This window comes from Felis catus, chromosome B1, assembly GCF_018350175.1.
Source record: "Felis catus isolate Fca126 chromosome B1, F.catus_Fca126_mat1.0, whole genome shotgun sequence".
Taxonomy (NCBI): Eukaryota; Metazoa; Chordata; class Mammalia; order Carnivora; family Felidae; genus Felis; species Felis catus.
Window position 1 is genome coordinate 172,179,696 of NC_058371.1, and position 23,872 is coordinate 172,203,567.

The 23,872-nt window shown below is 39.0% G+C and overlaps 2 protein-coding genes across 4 annotated transcripts; one reads left to right on the top strand and one right to left on the bottom strand.

The window, feature by feature from the left end:
* Nucleotides 1–1,249: 1,249 nt before the first annotated feature.
* On the bottom strand, nucleotides 1,250–16,625 carry LIAS (lipoic acid synthetase). Of its 3 annotated transcripts, XM_003985433.5 has the most exons (11): nucleotides 16,478–16,625; nucleotides 15,229–15,401; nucleotides 14,187–14,280; nucleotides 12,756–12,836; nucleotides 10,622–10,778; nucleotides 10,478–10,535; nucleotides 8,158–8,286; nucleotides 6,133–6,278; nucleotides 4,470–4,540; nucleotides 3,594–3,705; nucleotides 1,250–1,503 (listed from the first exon to the last, which is right to left on the bottom strand). In XM_003985433.5, the coding sequence occupies exons 1-11, from the start codon at nucleotides 16,520–16,522 to the stop codon at nucleotides 1,448–1,450; spliced, it is 1,122 nt and encodes a 373-aa protein (XP_003985482.2). In that variant the 5' UTR covers nucleotides 16,523–16,625; the 3' UTR covers nucleotides 1,250–1,447. The 3 variants fall into 3 exon arrangements, 2 of the variants coding, with proteins under 2 accessions (XP_003985482.2, XP_044912391.1); XM_045056456.1 differs by lacking the exons at nucleotides 10,478–10,535; nucleotides 10,622–10,778; nucleotides 14,187–14,280; XR_002741903.2 differs by lacking the exons at nucleotides 1,250–1,503; nucleotides 3,594–3,705; nucleotides 4,470–4,540; nucleotides 10,478–10,535; nucleotides 10,622–10,778 and having other exon boundaries at nucleotides 6,141–6,278.
* A 47-nt stretch (nucleotides 16,626–16,672) lies between these two features.
* On the top strand, nucleotides 16,673–21,610 carry RPL9 (ribosomal protein L9). Its single transcript, XM_003985435.5, has 8 exons — nucleotides 16,673–16,771; nucleotides 17,223–17,269; nucleotides 17,363–17,478; nucleotides 18,007–18,102; nucleotides 19,448–19,580; nucleotides 20,843–20,923; nucleotides 21,149–21,263; nucleotides 21,520–21,610. Exons 2-7 carry the CDS (start codon nucleotides 17,224–17,226, stop codon nucleotides 21,253–21,255), a joined length of 579 nt encoding a protein of 192 aa, XP_003985484.1. The 5' UTR covers nucleotides 16,673–16,771; nucleotide 17,223; the 3' UTR covers nucleotides 21,256–21,263; nucleotides 21,520–21,610.
* Nucleotides 21,611–23,872: the final 2,262 nt, after the last annotated feature.

A 23,872-nucleotide genomic window follows, 5' to 3' on the forward strand; every position in this document is an offset into this window, starting at 1 on the left:
CTCTCTGCCCCTCCCCTGCTTGTTCTTTCTCTCTCTCAAAAATAAATAAATAAATAAATAAATAAATAAATAAATAAATACTTTAAAAAAAAGAATTTAGTAGAAAAACAAGATTTAAGGTCAAAAGATGAAGTTGAGGGTGCCTGGCTGGCTCAGTCAGTGGAGCATGTGACTCTTGATCTCTGGGTCATGAGTTCGAGCCCCACATTGAGTGTAGAGATTACTTAAATAAATAAACTTTAAAAACAAAAAAAGATGAGGTTGAGTTTTGGTACCCAGGAAAGAAAATCCTTCATGTCATTACCATCATATACAACCAGAGTGGTGTGAAAAATAAAAGGAACAAGTGGGATAGTGCATGTAGATGTAGCAAACTACTGCAAAATGAAGGTTAATATTCTTTTTCTTAGGTTCTATTTCCCTGTCTTCGATAACATCATGATCTTGGTTTCAAAGAAGTCCTAAACAGGGGCACCTGGGTGGCTCAGTCGGTTAAGCGTCCGACTTCAGCTCAAGTCATGATCTCGCGGTCCGTGGGTTTGAGCCCCGCGTCAGGCTCTGTGCTGACAGCTCAGAGCCTGGAGCCTGTTTCAGATTCTGTGTCTCCCTTTCTCTGACCCTCCCCTGTTCATGCTCTCTCTCTCTCTCTCTGTCTCAAAAATAAATGTATGTTAAAAAAAATTAAAAAAAAACCAAAAACAAAGAAGTCCTAAACAAGCAATTAAATGTAAAACTATTTTGCAGGTCTGAAGCAGTCATACCAATGTAAAGAATCAACATTCAAACTCTTAAGCCTTTCTAAATTATTGCAATGATGCTGCAGAATTCTGTAAAGGACACATGCCAACTGTAAACAGATCGTAGTCTCAACCTGTACTCACCATTTCATCACACTATGTCATTTTTCAGAAATGAAATGCAGTCACGATGTACAGGGAACAGGCTTAAAAGCTTCTCTGAAAGTTTTTTTTAACGTTTTATTTATTTTTTAGAAAGTGAGTGAGAGAGTGACCAAGCACGAATGGTGGAGGGGCAGAGAGAGAGAGAGAGAGGGACAGGATCTGAAGTAGGCTCTGGGCTGACAGCACAGAGCCTGACGTGGGGCTCAAACTCATGAACTGCAAGATCATCACCTGAGCTGAAGTTGGATGCTCAACCGACTGAACTACCCAGGCACCCCTTTTCCAGAAGTTTTTAATGTATTTTTTAATTATACTGGTAATAGTAACCCTTAAAAGATGTTTCATGATTACATCACAGCAAGCGATTGTTTAATAGGACAAGACATGCAAAAAGACAAGTGAATTAATTAAATATGCACAGCTATTGACATGTTTCTTAAGACAAAGAGACTGAGGTATGTCCACTGAAGTCCAGGCATTCTGGTACCACTTCTATTACCAAATGGAATCAGGTATTAAAAATTCCTGTGGTCTTGAAGGTCTTGTTATGTTTTAGAGGGCTTTTTTCTTTTAGCCACTAGATTTTTCAGGAAAAATTCACCTATTTGGGAAAAATGAAAATACATTAATATTAAATTTCAAAATTACACTTCAGTGTTTTCCTTTTATTCTTTAATTAATTAATTAATTAATTAATTAATGTAAGCTCTATACCCAACGGGGGGGCTTGAACTCACGACCCCAAGATCAAGAGTCACATGTTCTATCAACCGAGCCAGGCAGGTGTCCCATCACCTTTACCATTTTTTTTTTCTGTAGAGTTTTTAGGTAAACTCTACCCCCAATGCTTACAAAAAATTTTTTAGCACTACAGTCTCTATTATTCTAGTATCCTACTATTATAAAGGGTGACCCTACTGTACCTATGGGTCTGCTTTAGAAGATCTATTCCACTTTATGTGCACGATCTATTCCTCATCACTGACAAAGTATTGCTGTTGGCACAATTCATTTCAGAGAGCAATTCTGCTACATTATTAGCCTGGATCTGATGTTTCTAAAATGGATCCCCATGCAGTTGAGCAGACTCATCTGATGGAATCCCTTTAGCTTATTTCCCTCCAGGGAAGCAAGAGCTCTTCATTTATAATAGGCTTTCTCTCCAACCCCTCAGTTGTGCCTGTGCATTAAGTTAGCTGCTTAGAGGGGGCACATTCCCTTTTCAGGTCATTAGGGTTCCATTTAGTCTATGACTGTTATAGCGCAGCTCAGTGCTTATTGTCAGAGCCCAGCACTGCAGGCCTGATTTTATGAGGAGTCTGATGAACTTCGCTTTGTCATCTTAATATACAACTGCAGTGACCATATCTGTACACAATTACCAGGAATCCCAAGGTTCATAACCCAGCCATGTAATGGAGAGTTATCCACGCTCCTCCATACCTTACCTAAATGTGGCAGGAGGAGAACCAACATTATCAGACCCAAGCCCATCATCTGAGTCTGATGCTCTACACAGCAGAATTCAAACTTTTACTGATCACTTTAAAAGCATTAAAAAGTTCACAATTCACTAATGCCAGAAATTTTCCTTACAAAATAAAATAAAAACTTCTCTCAAATAATTTTACTTTAACTACTCTAGAAGCTGATGTTAGTTCTATCCTTTACATATTTCAGCCTGTCAGCAGAATGAATTCTTCTTGAAGAATTAGTTTATTTGCTCCCAAAGTCCCCACATCTTGTCAGTCAGTGTTGAATCAAATTCTTGTGTTTTATATGTAGGATAAGCTGTTGTTCATTAAATGTCTTGAATCTCTTTATAGGAACACACTGAATATCACTAATGCTTGAACATTAGTTTTTACCAATAGAATTTATGCCTAACTTAAATATATCTATGATTTAAACCCAATATGTAACACAACCATCTAAAAGATCATTTACAGTAATAATGTAGTTTAGACCTATCCAAAAAATAACTGTTTATTCTTCAAGAAAGTGTAATTGTTAAGTCCAACTGACGGGAAAACTTTATAAACATTTTTTGGATTAAATTCGGGCTTCAGATACGTTCTCATAGACTTTTCATCTCTTAGAAATGGCATTTATTTTTGTAAGTCAGCTCAAGCTGCTGATCAAAGTAAGAGCTGCATTACAAAGATGAAGAACTGTACTGTAGCCAGTAAACACACTGAAGATTTCTACATGGAAAATAATCTCACAAATTTTTTTTCTGCTGCCTCTGGGAGGGAAAACACAAAGATATAATGCGATGAGCAGCAATGCAGTCAAACAGACACTTTTTAGGATTTAAATTGATCTGAAATTAGGAGTTTGGAGATGCAGCTGGCTTCACTGTCAAATGAATATACATTTTTCAGAAAACCATGTTATGTACTTGACTGGTATCTGTCATTTCTGAATAATCTACTATTGAAATCCACACAAAGAGTAAGCCGATTACTTCTGCTTTCATTCACAGTAGCCAAGTCATAAAGGGGCAGGGGATTCTTAAGGAAAAAAACCAAGCTTAAGAGAAAATTTTCCTTAATAGGACCCCTATGGAACAAAGTTCCCAAGGATGTTCCAGAAAAAAATGATTTTTCCTACAAAAGATAACCACAGCTATTATAATTTTGACATGAAAGTTATGGTCTAAATAAAAACATCCCCTGTGGTGTAACTTACCTGCTTTATATGAAGAACGCACCAGAGGGCCACTTGCAGTATAATGAAATCCAAGTTCATTTCCTACTTTTTCCCAGTATTTGAACTTTTCAGGAGTAATGTATTCTTCAACCTACATTGAAAGCATTAATTCTAATAGGTTAGAATTTCCCTAAATCATTTTGATTCTATAGAAAATCTATGCCCACGCATTCAGGATGGCTTTCACTTCATAATGTATCCAGTTGCCCAGAGGCTTTCCTCCTCACCTTCCTCACAGACTACCTGTCTACTGGTTCCTTGGCCATTCTATCAGGACTTCATTAGAGAGGAGGGGAAACATCAACTCTGTATTACATTAACTATTCCGAAGGCTAAAAAAAATGAGATTATCTATAGAGACTCTGTATCTGTATTACTCCTTCCCTAACAGGTATAAGCAAGAATTAATCACCCCTAGAAGATTCTTGAGGACCAGACTGCCTTACTTGTCTTGTATCTTCTGCTTAGCACTGCGTCTGGCACACAGTCACTACCTGATAAAACTTTCTTGAATGAATGAATGTCCAATGCAGAAAGAGGAAGACTGACTTTTCTTTCTTATTTCTCCTCTGGCTCTCATGTAACTCTAAAAACAAATCCCAAGTGTGGATGAATGCAATTTCCCAACAACTAAATTCTTTTTCTGTACATTCATTTAAGTTGTACAATTTGAGGGCAGCAAAAAAGTGCCAGTGTATCTGCTGGCTTTATGCAGACAATAACATGGAAACTGGGACTTGGAAATATACATGGAACATTACACTAAAAAGCTAGCAGCTTCTTAACTGTACCTATGGACAGCAAAGATTTAATTCAAATTACCAGCGAACATCTGGCAATTCAAGATAATGATACCTTCAGGTGGCGCTTTGTTGGCTGCATATATTGTCCTAAAGTCAAACAGTCCACATCTGCTTCACGAAGTGCTACAGAAAAAGGGCACACATTACATTAGCAGATTTTTTAAAAAGACTTATTTTTCTAAAAAATTTTATTATTTATTTAGTTTATTTTTCCAGTAACCTTTACACCCAATGCGAGCTCAAACTCACAACCCTGAACCAGCCAGGCCCTTTTAAAAATTAAAATATATATATATCTTATTTTTAAATAGTTTCTATGCTCAAAATGGGAGTCGAACTTACAACCCCAACATCGAGTCACATGCTCTACTGAGCCAGCCAGGTGCCCCAAGATGTTTTTGGGCCCCACGTAGGGCTCAAACTCATAACCATGCTCCAACGACTGAGCCAGCCAGGTGCCCCATTAGCAGATGTTTTTATGGTGCTAAAACTGTAGATGTAAGCATAATTTCCCTGAGCATAATTTGACTTTGGAACAGTGTGAACTTTATGCTGGCCTATAATCCTGATGTTGGGGAGTAAGACTAGATCCATTCAAAAGTGCCACGGAATATGAAAGGACTGAAAACACAGAAATGATTAAGACGATCATGAGGGGCTAACAGAAAGGACAAATAACTCGAATACCACTGAATAAATGCTAAAATATGGGTGAAGGGTGTTTTGAGCAGGAGTCTGTTAGAAGAGATGAAGGGAACAGTATATGAAAGTCCTGAAGTCACATATTACAGACCAGATGCACTGTATTAAGTTTTACCAAATGTGCAAGATGTGCTCTAGGGGATGTGATTTAACCACTTACATATTGAAATCTTTCTAGTAAAACTGTAGTTTTACTCTAGTAAAGAGAAGTTTTTAAAAAATTTTTTTCTAAAAAAAATTTTTTTAATGTTTATTTTTGAGAAAGAGAGGGAGGGAGGGGAAGAGAGAGAGGGAGACACAGAATCCGGAGCAGGCTCCAGGCTTTGAGCTTGCTGTCAGCACAGAGCCCGAGGCGGGGCTTGAACCCACAAACCGTGAGATCATGACCTGAGCCGAAGTGATGCTTAACCAACTGAACCACCCAGGTGCCCCAAAGAGAAGCTTTTAATTACTATTTGGATTTGTTACCTTTAGAATCGATACATAACTGCAAGTAGGCAAAGGATCCTCAGGTAAATAAGAGGGTTTTTTTTTCTTACAATTTATAAAGCCCAAGAATCACAAATAATAAAACTAAGAATCAGCAGAGTCCAAAGCACATGATGTTATGTGACAATGTTACCAACAAGCTCTTCCTCAAAGACCTGGCTTCATTTTATTCATCTTTGAATTGTCACTGCCTGTCAGAGCTCCTAGTAGCTGTCTGGTTCTTAAAAACTATTCAATGATTAAACAAGAAAGTGGATAAAATCATATTTTCACTTGATGAAAGAGTAGGGAATAAAATGGGATATAAATTTCATATCCTGAGCTTTCTGCATATCATTCCATAAGGTTCTAAGAAACATACTTCCTTTCCTTTTCATGCTGCTGTTTATAATCATATCCTGTACTTTGTTCTTACTGGCACTTTCACTGAGACTATGGAGGAGGCATAAGAGGGCCTTCAAAATAGGGTTCCTGCTATTACTCAAATTAAATGAAAAAGAGTTTTCATTTTCCAACTTCTTTACCTTTCATTGTTGCATATACTTGCTCATCATTTTCACCTAAACCCAACATTATGGAGGTTTTAGAAATCACATCAGGCCGAACCTCCTTGGCATGTTGCAGTACGCGCAGAGACTGGTTGAAATTGGCCCGGGGATCACGAACTTTCCTTGAAAACAGCAGGGCTGTTGTTAGCAAGAATAACCACAAGCTCAACTAAGTACATAGTTATGCAAGCTATCTAAAAGACCAGAAAAGTACATTCTGAACATTACGTTAAATCATATGGTTCCATACTACCATTTGTGCACAAATATCTAGCTGTTCCTTTGTAATGAGTATCAGGTTTCATTAGGCCCCCTAGCTCTATCTACTTTTAAGGCCTTTCAAACCTGTGGCAGAGAAATCTAGAATGGAAGTAATTCAGTTTAGGAATTATTCATTGAGAAACCAGAATTTGAAGCTGAAAATGAGTGACTGTAAGGGAGGGTAAGTCGAGAGAGAGGGGAAATGAGTGGAAGTAAGAAAATCTCTGAACTGAACAAAGGAAAAGCTATTTAACCTGAACCCACATTTCAGGTCTGAAAACTTTTAAGTTCGTTTCTTTTCTAAAGCCCAAGCTGCCCTCTGCTGGTGAGTACACGACATTGACATCTCTTAGGTAAAAAAGGCATGATTCTGGAATTTTCACTGGCAAGGATAATGTTTCTTAAGTGAAACCAGGGAAACTGGCACCCACTTGTGGTGGTATCATGAGAAATGACAGGGTTGGAACAGGCTGTGTGCTAGACTTCAACAGCAGCCAAACCATGCTTTAAATGGTGACAAGGCCAAAAGGACAGAGAGTTGCTGATGTTAATCCAGCATTCACTTGAATTCTAATGCACTTTTTTTGTGTGTAACTGACTTGCTGTAGTCATTATTTTTCATCAGGGACCAATACACAGGGAAGAAAGGAAACCAATTTGTGGATTTAAAAATAACCACAAAACTGACAATACCAAACATAATTACTTTTGAAAGCATTTCTCCAGTGAATTTAAGTTATGCTCCCTAATATTTATTTATGCTGTAGTGGAAATGCTGGCTGTCCACCATACTTTTTTCAAGTTCTTTGATACATATGATGTGTAGAAGCTAATAAGATCACTGCCAAATACTTTACTAAAATTAAATAAACATATTAATCTTGCCTGAAGGTTAAAGTAATTTTCATCATTCTGAAATATGAATATGGTCATTAATGTGGGATAACAATCTGTAAATACTTCTATCTGCTAACATTAGTAGAAAGAATAGTACCCACTTTTTAAAAGAGATTTAAACTACTTCTGAATGATAATACATCTGAGTATTTCTTTTGTATCGTTTATTGCATATATTAGTGCCAAAAGTATTTTAAAGTCTTTTTTTTTTTTAGAATTACAAAGTAATTTGCTTTTATATAATTTTTTTCTTTTTGAAAACTATTTTTTGAAAAAAATCAGCACTGGCAATATGATACTATTAAAAAAATTTTTTTTAACATTTATTCATTTTTGAGAGACAGAGGGAGACAGAGCATGAGCAGGGAAGGGGCAGAGAGAGGGAGACACAGAATCCGAAGCAGGCTCCAGGCTCTGAGCTGTCAGCACAGAGCCTGACGCGGGGCTCGACCCCACGAACTGCGAGATCATGACCTGAGCTGAAGTCGGAAGCTTAACCGACTGAGCCACCCAGGCACCCCAATATAATACTATTTTAAATCAAAAAGATGCCCATTATGTGTGTGTGCACCAAAACATACATACATGCATATAAATATATGCCCATACATATAGGTTATAGTAATCAATATTACTGGGTAGAAATAATATGGGTGATGTTTATGCTGTTTTTGTTGGCTATATTTTCTGATTTTCCTGTGATAGATATATGTTGCTTTTGTTAAGAAAAGAAAGACAGCTCACTTCGTAAAAGTCCCATACAAAGTTCTCTCCTGAAAAAAGAGAAAGTATAGCAGATTCTGGCCCCTAAGTTTGCCAACATTACTCTGTACATGTAATCACCTCTGCAATTCTGGAACTGTCTCTACGTTATGAGCATACACATCTAATCCCGACAAAGCAACTTTTTCTATTGCTTTAAGATCTCCTCGGAAATCAGGGGTGAGACATTCCACAAGAATTTTTGGATTCCTATAGGGAAAAAAAAAAAAAAAGTATCAAACTGAGGGAAAAAACTGACATCTATTGCTTAAAACAGAAATTACCAGTACTCATTCAGGATCAGTTTTGTTCAACAGTGTAATCTTTAGAATCTTGCCAAGGAAAGCATGAACATACAAATGTTCATAAATAAACTGTTATAGGAAAAAACACCCTGAACATCAAATATTATGTACATAGTGGTTAAAACACAACTGCAGGAAAATGTTCAGAATAAATTTTGAGATTAACAGACATACTTTATTGAACAGGTATTAAGAAAATAAAGTTGCTTAAAGGAATTAAAATATAAATATTAAAACATTAAATATATAATATCTTTTTATTTTTTGGAAAGTAAATTGGGACATTTCTTACATGAATGCAAATATCATTTGATTGCTTTAATTTTGATTTCTTTAAAAATTCATCAGATAGTGCCATCTTCTCTTCCTCTAGGCAAATATTTCACAAGTGCTGTGAGTTTTAAAAACTATTTTCTGAATTGCTGAGTCATGCATGAGCTTTGCTTAAATGAAATACAAGTTAAACATTAATCTTCTATTTATATTCTGACTCTATGCGTTCAAGCATTAAAATATGAACTAGGTCATAGTGCTGTTCCCTTTAACAGCAGTAGAAATGACTAGGACAGCTGATAAATTTTTTCATAAACCCAGTGGCAGTTTCTGGAGCTATTTCCTGAGAGAACAGATGTGGAAAGGCCCTCTCATGCATATAAGTGATGTTGAAAGAACACAGCCTATAACTTACTGTTTTTATTTTTAATTGTAAAGTTGAGACCCATTAGTAGTTTGTGAAATCAATTTAGTGGGTTGCAAACAGAATTTTTTAAAGTAAACTATTAAAAAAAACCCAGAAAACACACGGGAAATCACTGAAGAAACATTTACTAAATGCTAGGTACTCAACTCGCACTAAGCTGTGTGAAGTAAGCATAACTCCTTTTTTTTTTAAGGTTTTTTTTTTTTTTTTTTTACATTTATTTATTTATTTATTTTGGGAGAGAGACAGGAAGTATGAGCGGGGAGGGGCAGAGAGAGAGGGAGAGAGAATTCCAAGCAGGCTCGGTGCTGTCAGCATGGATGTGGGGCTTGATCCTACAAACCACGAGATCATGACCTGAGCCAAAATCAAGCATCAGACCAAATGAAACAAACACCCAGTGCCCCAACATAACTCCTTTTTTAAATCTTTTTAAATAGATGGGATTAAAATATTAATAAAAATGTAGATTATGGGTAAATTTCCCAGGGGATATAAACGTGGATAAAATCTGTATGCTTGCACATTTTAACAATGTTGGAGTTTATCTCATCCATATACTTCTAGATGATGATTTATTCAAAATTAATGTTGGGAAGACTGCAGTTTTATGCTTTTTAAAAAAATTACTCAGGGCGCCTGGGTGGCTCAGTCAGTTAAGTGTCTGACTTCAGCTCAGGTCATGATCTCGTGGTTCATGGGTTTAAGCCCCGTGTCGGGATCTGTGCTGTCAGCTCAGAGCCTGGAGCCTGTTTCAGATTCTGTGTCTCCCTCTCTCTCTCTGCCCCTCCCCCACTTGTGCTCTGTCTCTGTCTCTCAAAGATAAATAAAAACTTCAAAAAAAATTTTAAAAATAAAAATAAATTAAAAAAAAAATTACTCAAGGAGCATCTGGGTGGTTTGGTCAGTTAAGTGTCTGACTTCAGCTCAGGTCGTGATCTCATGGTTCATGAGCCTGAGCCCACATTGGGCTCTCTGCTGTCAGTGCAAAGCCCATTTCGGATTCTCTGTCCCCCTCTTTCTCTGCCCCTCCCCCACCGATTCTCATTCTCTCTCTCTCTCTGTCTCTCCGCCCCCCTCCAAATAAATAAATAAATAAACTTAAAAAAAAAAAAAGAAAGAAAGTTAAAAAGAATTACTCAAAGTTTGGGGTGGCTGGGTAGTTCAGTCAGTTAAGCGTCCGACTCTTGACTTTGGCTCAGGTCATGACCTCACGATTCATGGGTTCAAGCCCTGCATCAGACTCTGCACTGACAGCGAGGAGCCTGCTTGGGATTCTCTCTCTCCTTTGCTCTCTGCCCCTCACCTGTGCATGTACACATGCACGTTCTCTTTGTCTCAAATTAATAAACTTAAAAAAAATTAAGTTTACACAAGCAAATGCAAAAACAAGTACCTTTCCTTTAAGTATGATACAGTCTTTGCAAAATGCTCAGCTCCTCCATCAGGCATATCTAGAAACAAAAGAGTCCACTGCTCAAGATGATGTCACAACTTAGTAAGAGCCAATTTCTGGAAGAGCCAATGATGACACACTAACCATCTCGATCCACAGACGTCAGGACAACATAATCCAGACCCCACTCTGCAATTGCCTTTGCAGTATTGTAGGGCTCATTGGCATCAAGCGGACCTGGATTTCTTGCAGTCTTAACAGAACAGAATCTGCAACCTCTTGTACACGTATCACCCATCAACTAGAACAGAGATGTTACAATTTAAATCAAATAGAAGGATGACCCTGAAGAACATATGTTGAGAGAATAAAGCAAGTTACAAAAAATGAATACAGTTTAATACTGCTTATAGGAAATTTGAAACATTCAAAGTAAACAAAATACAGTTAAGGAATATGTAAACAAAATACAGTTAAGGAATACAAATACATGTAGTAAAACTGGAAAGAAAAGGGAATAAGCTCAGAATTAAAAATAGCATTAAAGTTAAAAAGGTGACAGGAGCAGGAAAGGATGTACAGTAGGGTTCAAAGATAATGCTAATGCTCTACTCTTAAACTAGAGGTATCAGGCTGTCTATTGTTACTCTTTGTAACTTACATATAGTCTATAAAGATTCTTTTGTACCTATTTAAACTTTTTGAGAGACAGGGCACAAGAGAGCATGAGTGGGGGAGGGGCAGAGAGAGAGGGAGACAGAGGATCCAAAGCAGGCTCTGAGCTCTCAGCAACAGCAGAGAGCTCGACATGGGGCTCAAACTCACGAACCGTGAGATCATGACCCGAGCTGAAGTCGGGACAGTTAAATGACTGAGCCACCCAGATGCCCCTGTACTTATTTAATATCAATAAAAATTATTTAAAGGGAATAAAACATTCAATTAACATATCAACATGCAGGTCTCTGTGGGAATTAAATAGAAGGCATAGCTCCTTCTTGTTAAATAGATGAAAGAGAAAACACACAAAGTTAACAATCTGCTTCCTGTGGGTACGGCTATTGTTCAGGACACTGCTCCTGCTGCTACAGGTCACTACCATGTTCTGACATGCCAAGTACAGCCATTGTGGATGTTTTGGGGCCACTGGAGTTGCAAAGCTGCACAGTAATGGGTTGAGATTTGGAAGAGAAAGATCCTCTTCTCTTTATGTTTAATTTTCTTACAGGGGACTCATAGCTGTGGTCCCAACGTCTCAAACGGATTTATTGAAACACTGACCTCTTTCCGGAAACCAGTCATGAGTCAGTGGGGAAAGGAGCCAGGCAAGGGATGAAACAAGAGATTTCCATAATGGAGTGTTCAAAATCACTCCTTCCTTCAAGAACTGTAACCTGAATAAGCTCCATGGTCAACTTTATTTCATAAGCCTTGGTTCCTCACATAAATAGCCTCCTGCCGGTCCAACTTAGACATTCCCAGTAAGTATGAACTTCCAGTTGCACACAATTTAGATTTAACCCTAGCATCTCAACCTCCAAACCCCTCTGGATAAATATGGTAGGTTACACAGTTAATACCAATTCTTACTCTACCATATTAAGATTATATATTTTACCCTTTGCGATGTAACCTGCAGGGCCTCCAACTGGGCAGGGGGCTTATGTCTCTGCCTCCATTGCTGTCTGCTTGGCTATGTGTGACTTACTTTGGCCAAGAGAATAATAGCAGGCATGACCAAGCAGAAGCCTCAAATGGGCATGGATGGTTGGCTTGCCCTCTGGTGCTCTTCCATGCTTCATGATAAGAATATGTCTTGGAGAGCTGCTGGTCTAAAGAGAATAAAGCTCTGTGGAGCGGACCTGAACCCTGAGACCTCAATGTATTGCCTGCAGTCCAATTTAGCCCAGTCAAGAGCAGTTGTACCCCCAGGCAACTGAAGGGACATGGGAGACAAAAATACATGCTTATTATTGTTTAGGGGAGGAAAAGTTAAGCAATCATGAATAACATTTCCAAAAGTTAACAGAAGAGATATTTCAAAGCACCATATGATTAGCTATTACATACATGGAAAAATCAATAATAGATTTATTCAGAGAAGGGTGAGAGCATATCAGCCAAGATTATTCTGTCAGGTTTTTTTTCCTCATATTTTTCATAAATTCACATGTAACACAAAATCTAGTCAGAGATTCATCATGCACATTTTTAGGAGAAAGATAAAATACTCCTTTCGGTTTCCAGACAAAAACTTTATAGTCTGAGGTGTTCTTACCATGATTGTGGCTGTGGCTGTGGCATATTCTCCACCTCCCCAACACTCTCCAATGTTGGGACAGCGAGCTTCCTCACACACCTGTGAGTAAAAGGGAATGGAATACAATCAACTGAAAATATTAACCAATTGAACAAATTAGTGATCAAGCATTTTAAACGGTCTATTCTTTTCAACGTATTTATGAAGAAATTCACTATTCAAAAATGCTGTTAAACTCACAAACTGTATGTGTACGTGTATACATACATATATACGTGTATATATGTGTGTGTGTATATATATATATATATATATATATATATAAGGATCCCGTTTTTAAATTAAAAATGATATAAATGTATACATTTTATATGTGCAAAGAAAAGGTCTGGTTGGATATATGCTAAAAAATTAAAGTGGTATAGTTAACATTTGGAATTGCATATATGACATCTGATATTTAATGTTATACTCTGTCTAGTAAGCATGTACTTAATTTGTAATATAAAACAAAAAAAAAAACACCTAATTTCCTAGGTTGAAGGAAAAAAAATCTTTTTTGTACTATTAATGAGAAATTAAGAAATACAATTACTTTTTGTCTCTTTTGCAGGGAAAATGATTTTTATAAGCTATGTTTTTTGAAAAATGTTTAATGTTTATTTATTCTTGAGAGAAGGAGGAGCGTGACCAGGGGAGAGGCAGAAAGAGAGACACAAGATCCGAAGCAGGCTCCAGACTGTGATCTGTCAGCACAGAGACCGACGTAGGGCTCAAACCCACGAAGTGTGAGATCATGACCTGAGCTGAAGTCAGACGCTCAACCAACTGAGCCACCCAGGCGCCCCAAGCAGGGAAAATGATTTTTATATGTATTTCCATTACCGATCATGATGCATCCCTAAACACCTTTATTCACTTTCTTTGCTGTTTTTGTTATGTATGTATGTATGTATGTATGTATTTAATGTTTTTATTTATTTTTGAGAGAGAGAAAACGAGAAAGAGAGAGAGAGAGAAAGAGAGCAGAGAATGGTCAGAGAGGGAGACACAAGAATCTGAAGCAGGCTCCAGGTTCCAAGAAGTCAGCACAGAGCCTGATGCAGGGCTTCAACTCACAAATGGTGAGATCATGACCTGAGCCGAAGTTGGTCGCTTAGCCAACTGAGCCACCCAGGCGCCCCTATTTATTTTTGAGAGAGAGAGACAGAGCGTGAGGGACGGGCAGAGAGAGAGACACACACACAGAATTCAAGGCAACCTCCAGGCTCCAACCTGTCAGCACAGAGCCTGATGCAGGACTCGAACTCATAAACCATGAGATCATGACCTGAGCCAAGTTGGATGCTTAAATGACTGAACCACCCAGGTGCTCCATATTTTTAAGTTACACATATGTAGAAACATTATGACTTTTACTTAAGAGGGACATTTAACACTGAAACTTACTGTATGAAGATTCAAATTCCGCAATGTATTTTTCAATTTATTGTAATTTTTCCCCATGGGAATCTCAGTCTTTAGCCATGGAGGTAGTCTTAACCTGAGGAAAGCCAAACATAACTATCCGTTAACAAATATGTTCCCAAATAATCACACAGCTTTGAAGTTAACTTTGCTTTATTACAATTCTTGGTGAAGAGGTTTTTTTTCTCCCCCCCCCCCCACAATCCTGGGTTAATTCTTATAATTTCTGCCAGAAGAGTAAGAACATAGAATCAAATTTAGACTTGCTCAAACTGCTTCAGAAAACACTCATAACTGTCTAACAGAGCACTATGCTCATGTCTACCTTTTGCAAAGGCAAATCGTCCTAATAAAAAATGAGGAAGTTGTTGAACATCTCATTCCTCACTGAATAACACTGACAAAAATTCAGTATTTGTTCAGAGTAAGGAGAGATCCCACAAGCGTACTTTCTGCTCTACATTCCAAATTTATGATCGTTATTAAATGGAAAAAAGTCTAAAATTTGGAGTGAAGACTACATATCCTGGGGTTCCCTTAGACTTATATCCACTTGTGAACTAGAAGATGTTGCGTAAGGTATGTCCCAAAACAATCTGCACTCTGTACAAAATTCCCTTACCATTATTTTAAATTAAAGCAAGGTATTCACAGGTCATATGTACGTTGAATAGGAGAAGCAACAAGTTAGGTCAACACCTAGTAACAATGAAAAATTTATCAAGGTCAAACCGACTAGTAGCAAGGTGATAATGTTTGTTGTCTGAAGAAATCTGATGCTGAATACAAAATGGGAGATGGTGGTTTAAGATGGCTAAGTCCTAGAAGGACAGAAGAAAAACTGTCAAAGGACACAAAGAAAAGGATTCCAACAATTTCACTTATTTACCTGTTCCAGGTCTGTTATCACTTCTTTCTAATGATTTTTAGTTAAATATACCAAGTGTCATTAAAATTATATCTAAGGATTGGTCATATCTGAAAATAATGCACAATGAAGGAATTATCTCAGAATTTCAATTACCTTTCTCCTTTCTGGCGTTTTAAGTTTCCTTTATACTCATCCCACTTGCTCTTGTCTGCAAGATCACCAGTTACAAAATCTTGAAGGTTTGGTCCATTCTGTAAGAATTCCTTTTTTTCCTCTGGCAAGGAACTTACTGCTCTGATTGGACTGTATAAATACCTTCCAAATACCTAAAGAAAGAGTTCATTATCACATGTACTTAGTGGGGTTTGAAATAATTTAGTTTTAACCTATTTCAATACCTAAAAGAAGGGGTAAAGCCAGACAACTGATACAGAAATTATGTCAAACAATTTACAGGCGCTATATAGGAGCTTAAAATCTAGGATTAAAGAAGCCTCAAGGAGAACAGATGAAACCTGAAAGACAATGAGAGCTAACCGCTTACTACTAGATGTACAATAGATTTGGAAACTTTTGGAACTGGCTAACATATGTCACTATTTCAAGTAGCCCACCTAAGTGCTAAAATTCTCTTTCAAAAGTTTAAACTGCAATAACTGGAGATGCCACAGCTTTGAATTTTCTACTCCTGAGTTGAGTTAAAGACGTTTAAAAGGAAATTTACAAGAAGTCTCTCTTATTTTGGCTTTGGATAAGCATTGGTGTTAAAATGTAGAGATAATGTTTAGTTGGTTTCAGAGAACTGAAAGGCGGGAAACCGAACCTAACGTTTTAATTCACGGTAGTCACTCAATATACATTTGCTGACCATAAAAAACAACAACAAAACACTTACTTCTAGATCTGAACACAAACGTGTGAAAGATAGCCCAAACACTAAAATTCAAGAGTACATGCAACCTTCAACAATTTAAAATGAGTGCTGTTGGAGTGCTGTGAGATTGCTACTTCACTCCACGACCACTCCCCCGCTAAAGTTAGAGCATAGGCTTGTGTTCTCATCACCCAGACCTGGTGTCTACTAACAAGAGCCCAGCACAAAGTAGGAATTTGGGGTGCTCATCGCAGTGCTCCTATAATGCTCCAACCAATACAGGGTACAGATCACTGTGCTAAGCAGAAAGAAAGCCCTCAGCGCCTGCGAGAGAGACCTACAAACAAACCAGTACCAGAGACTCAACCTGACGGTGTGTCGGGAAAATTAAATAGCATACTACAGGAAAAATGTTAGCACAGCGCCCGGCTAAAAGTAAACGCTAAGTGCGGGCCTTATAATTGGGCGCTCTGAAGAGATGGGAGCCCCTCCACCCCAGGATCGCATCCTGCTCGCCCTGCCGCTCACCCGGGGCCCCAGGGTGCAGGCGGCGCCCCAGCAGCGAAGAGACATCCCTCTCTTTTTTTTTTTCTAGCAGAGTCGAAGGATCACTCATTCCCGGGAAAGACAGATCGACAAACCGTCGCTCGGTTTATGACACAAAATCTGAGCTACCACTGACCCGGGGGAACTTGACCTGCTCCGCGATTGGCTGCTTTAGCCTGGTAGCGTCGCGCTCTCATGACGCCATACGCAGAGCCCTTACGGGCTACAAGAACGTGATGACGAAAGACGTTCTCTCTTTGCCGCATCTACTGCGAGGTGAGGATGTATCCGAGTTTTGTGGGTTTGGGGAATCTGAAGCCATCGGCTCTGGGAAAGCCAGGGGCGCGAATCTGGCGCTCGGAGCCTCTATGCTGGTTGTTTCCCCGCGCGACGAGCGCCATATGGATCTGGTGGCGCTGGGATTCGAGCCCTGTACTGGACTCAGAGGCCTACCCCCGCCCCTCAGCCTTGCCGGGATGGCGCCGCCTTAATAGGGCTCCTTGGGTTGCTCTGAGCGGGAATTCGCCCCCTGTGCTTGTAATATCCGTTTGGGAGCTGCTCTTTCCTGGCCAGGCCGCAGCATTGGGCTGCTCTCCTGGTTGGTCCTCCTGTGTCCTCTCCGGGGGTTCAGCTTGTCAGTCTCAGGTAGGAGTGGAGCTCCGCGCTGGGTAGTTTGATCACAAACAGGCCTGAACCGGCCTCATAACCCCAGGTGTTTGTGTTTCAGAATGAAGACCATTCTCAGCAATCAAACTGTCGACATTCCGGAAAATGGTATGAGACCTGATGTTTGTATTTTTTTTTAACGTCTTTTATTGCCTGCCTTGTGTCTTGTTCGGGGGACTCACAAACCTGTTTTCTTCTTAGTCGACATCACTCTCAAGGGACGTACCGTTATTGTGAAGGGACCCAGAGGAACCCTGCGAAGGGACTTCAATCACATCAATGTAGAACTCAGTCTTCTTGGAAAGAAAAAGAAGAGGGTGAGGCTTTTTTTTTTTTTTTGCACATCAGTTGCTTGTTTGGAAGGTAGTGATGTAATAGTACCGAATTTGGTTGCTGTAAGTTACGGAATGCAGGCTCAATGTTTTAGCTTAAAATTTGGTATCCACAAGTGTAGCTAGTTGCAGTGTTACTGCGTTAGTGAAGTTGGGAAAGGAAATTCTGATTATAAAACTCAATACTAGTACCTACTATCATAGTTATCATGAACGTCGAGGTTTTAATACTGTTACAAGTTAGGTTTATTTTCCTTGTGATTATTTTGTAGAAATTTTAGGAACCAGGCAGCTCTTGTGAGCCTGGTATTTTAGCTTTCTAGGAATGAAGTATGATGCAAATTGAAAATCAGTATTTTTGCGATACGTAGTGGTAAAAAAGTTAAATTATTGAGGGCTTTCTGTGTGGGTGCTTTAATTAGGGCTAATACTAGAATCTCGTGAATAAATGGATTTTTCTTTAAGCCGACTTACTACTGGAAAGAATCTTCTAAAGTTTCTGTTCTGTTACAGCTCCGTGTTGACAAATGGTGGGGAAATAGAAAAGAACTAGCTACTGTCCGTACTATCTGTAGTCATGTACAGAACATGATCAAGGGTGTTACATTGGTAAGTAGATTGATCAGACCGCTTTGTTTTGTGTACTTTATGCACGCAGCATAAATGCTGCAGAGCATCTACTATGTAATTTATTGCGGTACTTGGGAAAGGTGATTTTGGAAAAAAAAAAAATTACTTCTTTTGAGAGAGCAAGTGTGCTGTGAGTAGGGAGGGGAAAGAGAATCCAAAGTAGGCTTCATGCAGTCAGCACAGAGGCTCGATCCCACGAAGTGTGAGATCATGGCATGAGCCAGAATCAAGAGTCAGAGGCTCAATGCCTGAGCCACCCAGGTGCCCCATGTTGGCAGTTTTTAATAGGCTTCTGCAGGTCTTTAGGATTAAGTGATAAATGTGGGTGAAGACCAGATGGTCTTAAAGTAGGTTGATGGTGTTTTTTTTCCCCACACAAATAAAAGTCACAGCTTCAGGTTGTGGTTGTTTTGTAGGAAATGTATCCTGTAAGGTAGGCTTTGATTTTCTTGGTATGCCTCTTAACCACCAGGATCCCTTGAAGGGATAGAAAAAAGGTGGATGGATCTAATTTCTGAGCTTCCTACAAGTGTATTTGATGTCACTATTCTCTTTCTAACTCCCTCTCTCAGCCTTTAAGATAAATTTCATGTCTTTGCTGAAATGCTTTTCTCTGCATTAAAACTCAGCCCTTTTAAATGGCATCCTGTCCTTCAACTCCATCACACCCCTTATTGGGTCATGTTTCACTTATTTCCTCTTGGTACCAGGCTAAGTTCTTTGAGAGCCTGTCTTAATCCTTGTTGTCATGTGGCATACTTTAGTAACTCAGTAAATATTAATCTAGTGCCAAAGATGAAGGACTTTGGGGTTCTCATTTTAAAAAGCTGGCATTGTTGGGGGGTCTGAGTGGCTCAGTTGATTAAGCGTCCAACTTTGGCTCAGGTCATGATGTTGCGGTTCCATGAGTTCGAGCCCCGCGTTGGGCTCTGTGCTGACAGCTCAGATTGCTTCGGATTCTGGGTCTCCCTCTCTCTGCTCCTCCCCCCGCTCATGCTCTGTTTCTCTCCTTCAAAAATGAATAAAAACATTTAAAAAATAAGTAAATAAAAAATAAAAAAACTGGCATTGTTTACTGTGGGTATAGGAAGCAGTAAATACATGCTTCCTTAAAGAGCTTTACAGTCCATTGAAGAGAGAAAACATGTTGATGTATACAGTTTGTAAGGCTTTGGTACAGGTGACTTGTTACAAAATCTTGACAATGAGTGTTATGGGAGGATTGTTGCATTTTTAAATTCTAGTGTAATGTAAGCATCCTACAAAATTTAAAAACTGGATTTCTTTAAAATTGCTCAGCTTTGCTAATAGTTTGTTCTAACAGGGCTTCCGTTACAAGATGAGGTCTGTGTATGCCCACTTCCCCATCAACGTTGTTATTCAGGAGAATGGCTCTCTCGTTGAAATCCGAAATTTCTTGGGTGAGAAATACATACGCAGGGTTCGGATGAGGCCAGGTATGTGCATACTTTTAGATATGGTTCAGAAATGTTTTGTTTTACTTGTGAAGACTGGTGTTTGGGGTTGGCTATAAATAGATTTATTTCAATTGTCCATTTTGATTATGCTTGTGATAACTCTTGGTGTTAGTTAAGGCTTGATACCATACTCCTACTGATTGGGATTCCTAAAGGCTTACGCATTAGAGTAGTTTCAGGATGTGTAGCTGTGTTCAGTCTTTACAAACTGAAATATTTAAAAATAAAAAATGTTTGAATAGTGGTTAATAGCATACACTGCCTAGGTTTAAATTTGTCAACCTTGGGCAAATTACCTGCCTCTATGCAGCTCATTTTACTCATCTGTAAAATTGGAACCATCTCATGGTTAAATGAGTTAAAATTGAAATACATGTGGAACAGTTTTGGCTTGATACATGGTAAACATAAAAGCATTTAGGGGCGCCTGGGTGGCTCAGTCGGTTGAGCGTCCGACTTCAGCTCAGGTCACTATCTCGCGGTCCGTGAGTTCGAGCCCCGCGTCGGGCTCTGGGCTGATGGCTCAGAGCCTGGAGCCTGCTTCCATTCTGTGTCTCCCCCTCTCTCTGCCCCTCCCCCGTTCATGCTCTGTCTCTGTCTCAAAAATAAATAAAAAACGTTAAAAAAAAATTTTTAAAAAGCATTTAAAAAAATTCTTTTTCACATTAAAGATTTTAGTTTCAAGTAATTACACCAAACATGGGGCTGGAACCCGCAGCCCCGAGATCAAGAGTAACATACTTTACTGACTGAGCCAGCCAGGTGCCATCCCAATGTTAGAAAATTTTAAAATTAGTGCTTTCTTGGTGCTTCTTGATTTCATTGGGGTGGGAAGAAGGGATTCTAAATACCAGTTTAATGGGTCTACAAAAACATTACATGGTCAACACACTTAATGGGAACTGTTAAGTAAAAAATAAACTTGGGGATATCAAATATATACAGTAGAATTAAGACTTGATAACACAGCTTTGCACAGCTAAATTGCACTAGGTGCATACCGTCTTCTACTCCTTGACCAAATCACTGAAAATCTAACTACTCTGGAACAGGTTCATTCAAGCAGGAACACAAACCAGATTTTGCCTCGGTAAAAGTCAGGTCCTATAAATCAGAATCTCAAGTGTGATTTGATGTTTGGAATTTTAAATGGAATAAGTTGCTACTGTAAATATTTTGAAAGTAAATATTGTAAAGATTTCATATCATGTTTGACACTATGTGAACACTTTCTCTTTCAGGTGTTGCTTGTTCCGTATCTCAAGCCCAGAAAGATGAGTTAATTCTTGAAGGAAATGACATTGAACTTGTATCAAACTCAGGTTTGTATGTTTTACTATGCCTGATTATGCCTACAGAATTTGGTTTAAGTCTTGTAGTTGAGTACATGATAATTCTGTTCAATTGGTGAGCTTTTTCATTTGCAGAAGTTGAATAAAAAGCTGTCTCAAAGATACATAGGTTTAAGTATAGTATATGATAAAATACTTTTTTACGATGGGTCTGGCTGGTGGTGTAATTGTCTTTATCTTTCTTACTGTTAATAGCTGCTTTGATTCAGCAAGCCACAACAGTTAAAAACAAGGATATCAGGAAATTTTTGGATGGTATCTATGTTTCTGAAAAAGGAACTGTTCAGCAGGCTGATGAATAAAATCTACGGTAGGTTCTTATGTTTATAAGTTTCCTTACTGTTTTAGTTTAGAGGTCTTAATTTACTAGAATCTGAAACTGGAGTTGTAATGACAACACAAGTTTACCGGAACACTGTGAATTTGGCAGAATAAGAATTTTGACATACATTTTTACTATGAACTAGTAAATCATAATTTTAAATGTTTCAGATTGTTTAGAGTAGAACTTGTTTGGGCAAAGGTATTGATGGTAATCGACAGATTTTTTTCATTTCTTTTTACAGTTGTCCAGCTACAGAGACAGCAAGAGGCCGGATGATTTTTCAGACTTACTTGTGATACTTTAAGGATGCAATAAAACTATACTGATTTGGGGCTTTTTCTTTTTTTCCTTCTTAATTTTTTTTAATGTTTATTTTTGAGAGAGACAGTGCGTGAGCAGGGGGAGGGGCAGAGAGACAGAGGCACAGAATCTGAAGCAAGCTCCAGGCTCTGAGCTGTCAGCACAGAACTTGACATGGGGCTCGAACTCCAGAGCTGTGAGATCATGACCTGAGCCGAAGTCGGGCACTTAACCAACTGAGCCACCCTGTCCACCCCTATTTGGGCTTTTTCTTAAACCGATAATCCTTTCCTACTATTTGGCAATTAAACCATCCAGAAGTAATTGTAGTGTGCTAAGAACAGTAACAAGGAATAGGATGGGGGTTTTTTCTAGTAATATTTAATGGGAGAATTGGCTTGAATTTGTTTTTTTGAAGGATTAGTGAGGATATTTCAGGCAAGAAAAACGGTACCAGTAACAGGCAACACCATTTGTTCATCATTGGATGTAGAACTTTCGGGGGGGTGGGGAGGGGTCCTGAAGGTATCTAATTTTACAGAGGCATAAATTTGAATATTGTGAGGTAAATGTGCTTGAGTCATTTATCTATACCAGTAACTTCATGTGAAAAAGCAGCTGAAGAATGGAACAGTGATACGCCTTAGTGAGGTTACTTTGTGTTCATGATAAATATGGTGGTTGTGTCCAAGATCCTCACTCTTAACTCTCTGTCCTACCTCACCCATTTACTCCCATATGCTAGTCCTTGATGTTTTTAGAAACTGATAACCCTTCCATAATCTAATTAATGTTGTGTCATGCTTTAAATATGTTACCATATTACACTAATTTAGCAGGGTTGCCCCCAGCCTCTTCCTCCTGTCTTCCCTATCTTATTTGATAGAAACTCCAACCTTCTGATTTCTCAGGCAAAATAACAGCATTCAACCTTGATTCCTCTTCCCAACTACACATTAAATCCATCAGAAAAGTGTAGACTCTGCCTTCAAAGTAAGGTATGTTCAAGAGGGGCACCTGGCTGACTGAGTTGGTAGAACATGCAACTCTTGATCTTGGGGTTGTGATTTTGAGCCTCATGCTGGGTATACAGATTACTTAAAATGTTTAGAGAGACGTTAAGAAAAAGCAACCATTTGGAATGTATGGGTCTTACTGAGATCTTTATTAAATGTTTTGCTTATTTTTGAGAGCACGAGCAGGGGAGGCGCAGAGGGGAGACATAGAATTCTAAGCAGGCCATGGCCTCTGGGCTGTCCACACAGCCCGACACGGCTTGAATTCAAAAGTGTGACGACACGACCTGAGCCGAAGTCAGACACTCAACCGACAGCCATCTCGGCACTCTATTGAGATCTTGATTTGATTTTATTTTTGAGAGACAGAATGGGAGTGGGGGAGGGACAGAGAGGGAGGCACAGAATCCGAAGCAGGCTCCAGGCTCTGAGCTGTCAGCACAGAGCCCGATTCGAAGCTGTGAAATCATGACCTGAGCTGAAGTTGACCGCCCAACAACTAAGCCACCCAGGAGCCCCAAGATCTTGATTTTATTTAATTTTTTTTTTCAACGTTTATTTATTTTTGCGACAGAGAGAGACAGAGCGTGAACGGGGGAGGGGCAGAGAGAGAGGGAGACACAGAATCGGAAACAGGCTCTAGGCTCCGAGCCATCAGCCCAGAGCCTGACGCGGGGCTCGAACTCCCGGACAGCGAGATCGTGACCTGGCTGAGGTCGGACGCTTAACTGACTGCGCCACCCAGGCGCCCCACTGAGATCTTGATTTTAAATGAGCCAACTGGATTTTTTAAATTAATCTTTAGTTCGGTGCTAAGTTGTTAAGAAATGTAAGTGAAATGTTAAACTGTAGTTTGCTTTGAAATACTTAAAGTGGGGTTGGGGAGGGCATTGGATGAGATTCGAAGTGAAACAGAATGCCTTTAAATTGATACTTGTCAAAACTGAACAATGGGGATTCATTGGGTTTACTTATATAAAGTTTGAAATTTTTTATAATGTAGAGAATAAAAAGCCCTGTACATTTTTGGGGAGGTTAGTGTAATAGTCTTAACTGGTGAGCTTTGCTCCTCTCATCTTTTCAGCCGTAATCAGAATCCTTTTTGCAAATTCAACTTCCTCTTAACCTGATACACTGGCTGAACAAACCTTCCTGTTTCTCAGTACCACTGCCTTAAAAAAAACTTTCAAGTTGTCTTTCCCCCTGGAAGTTCTTTCCCTTTGGAGTGACAACTTAGCCTTCAAGACTATAGTCAAAATGTTTTCAGGGCACCTGGGT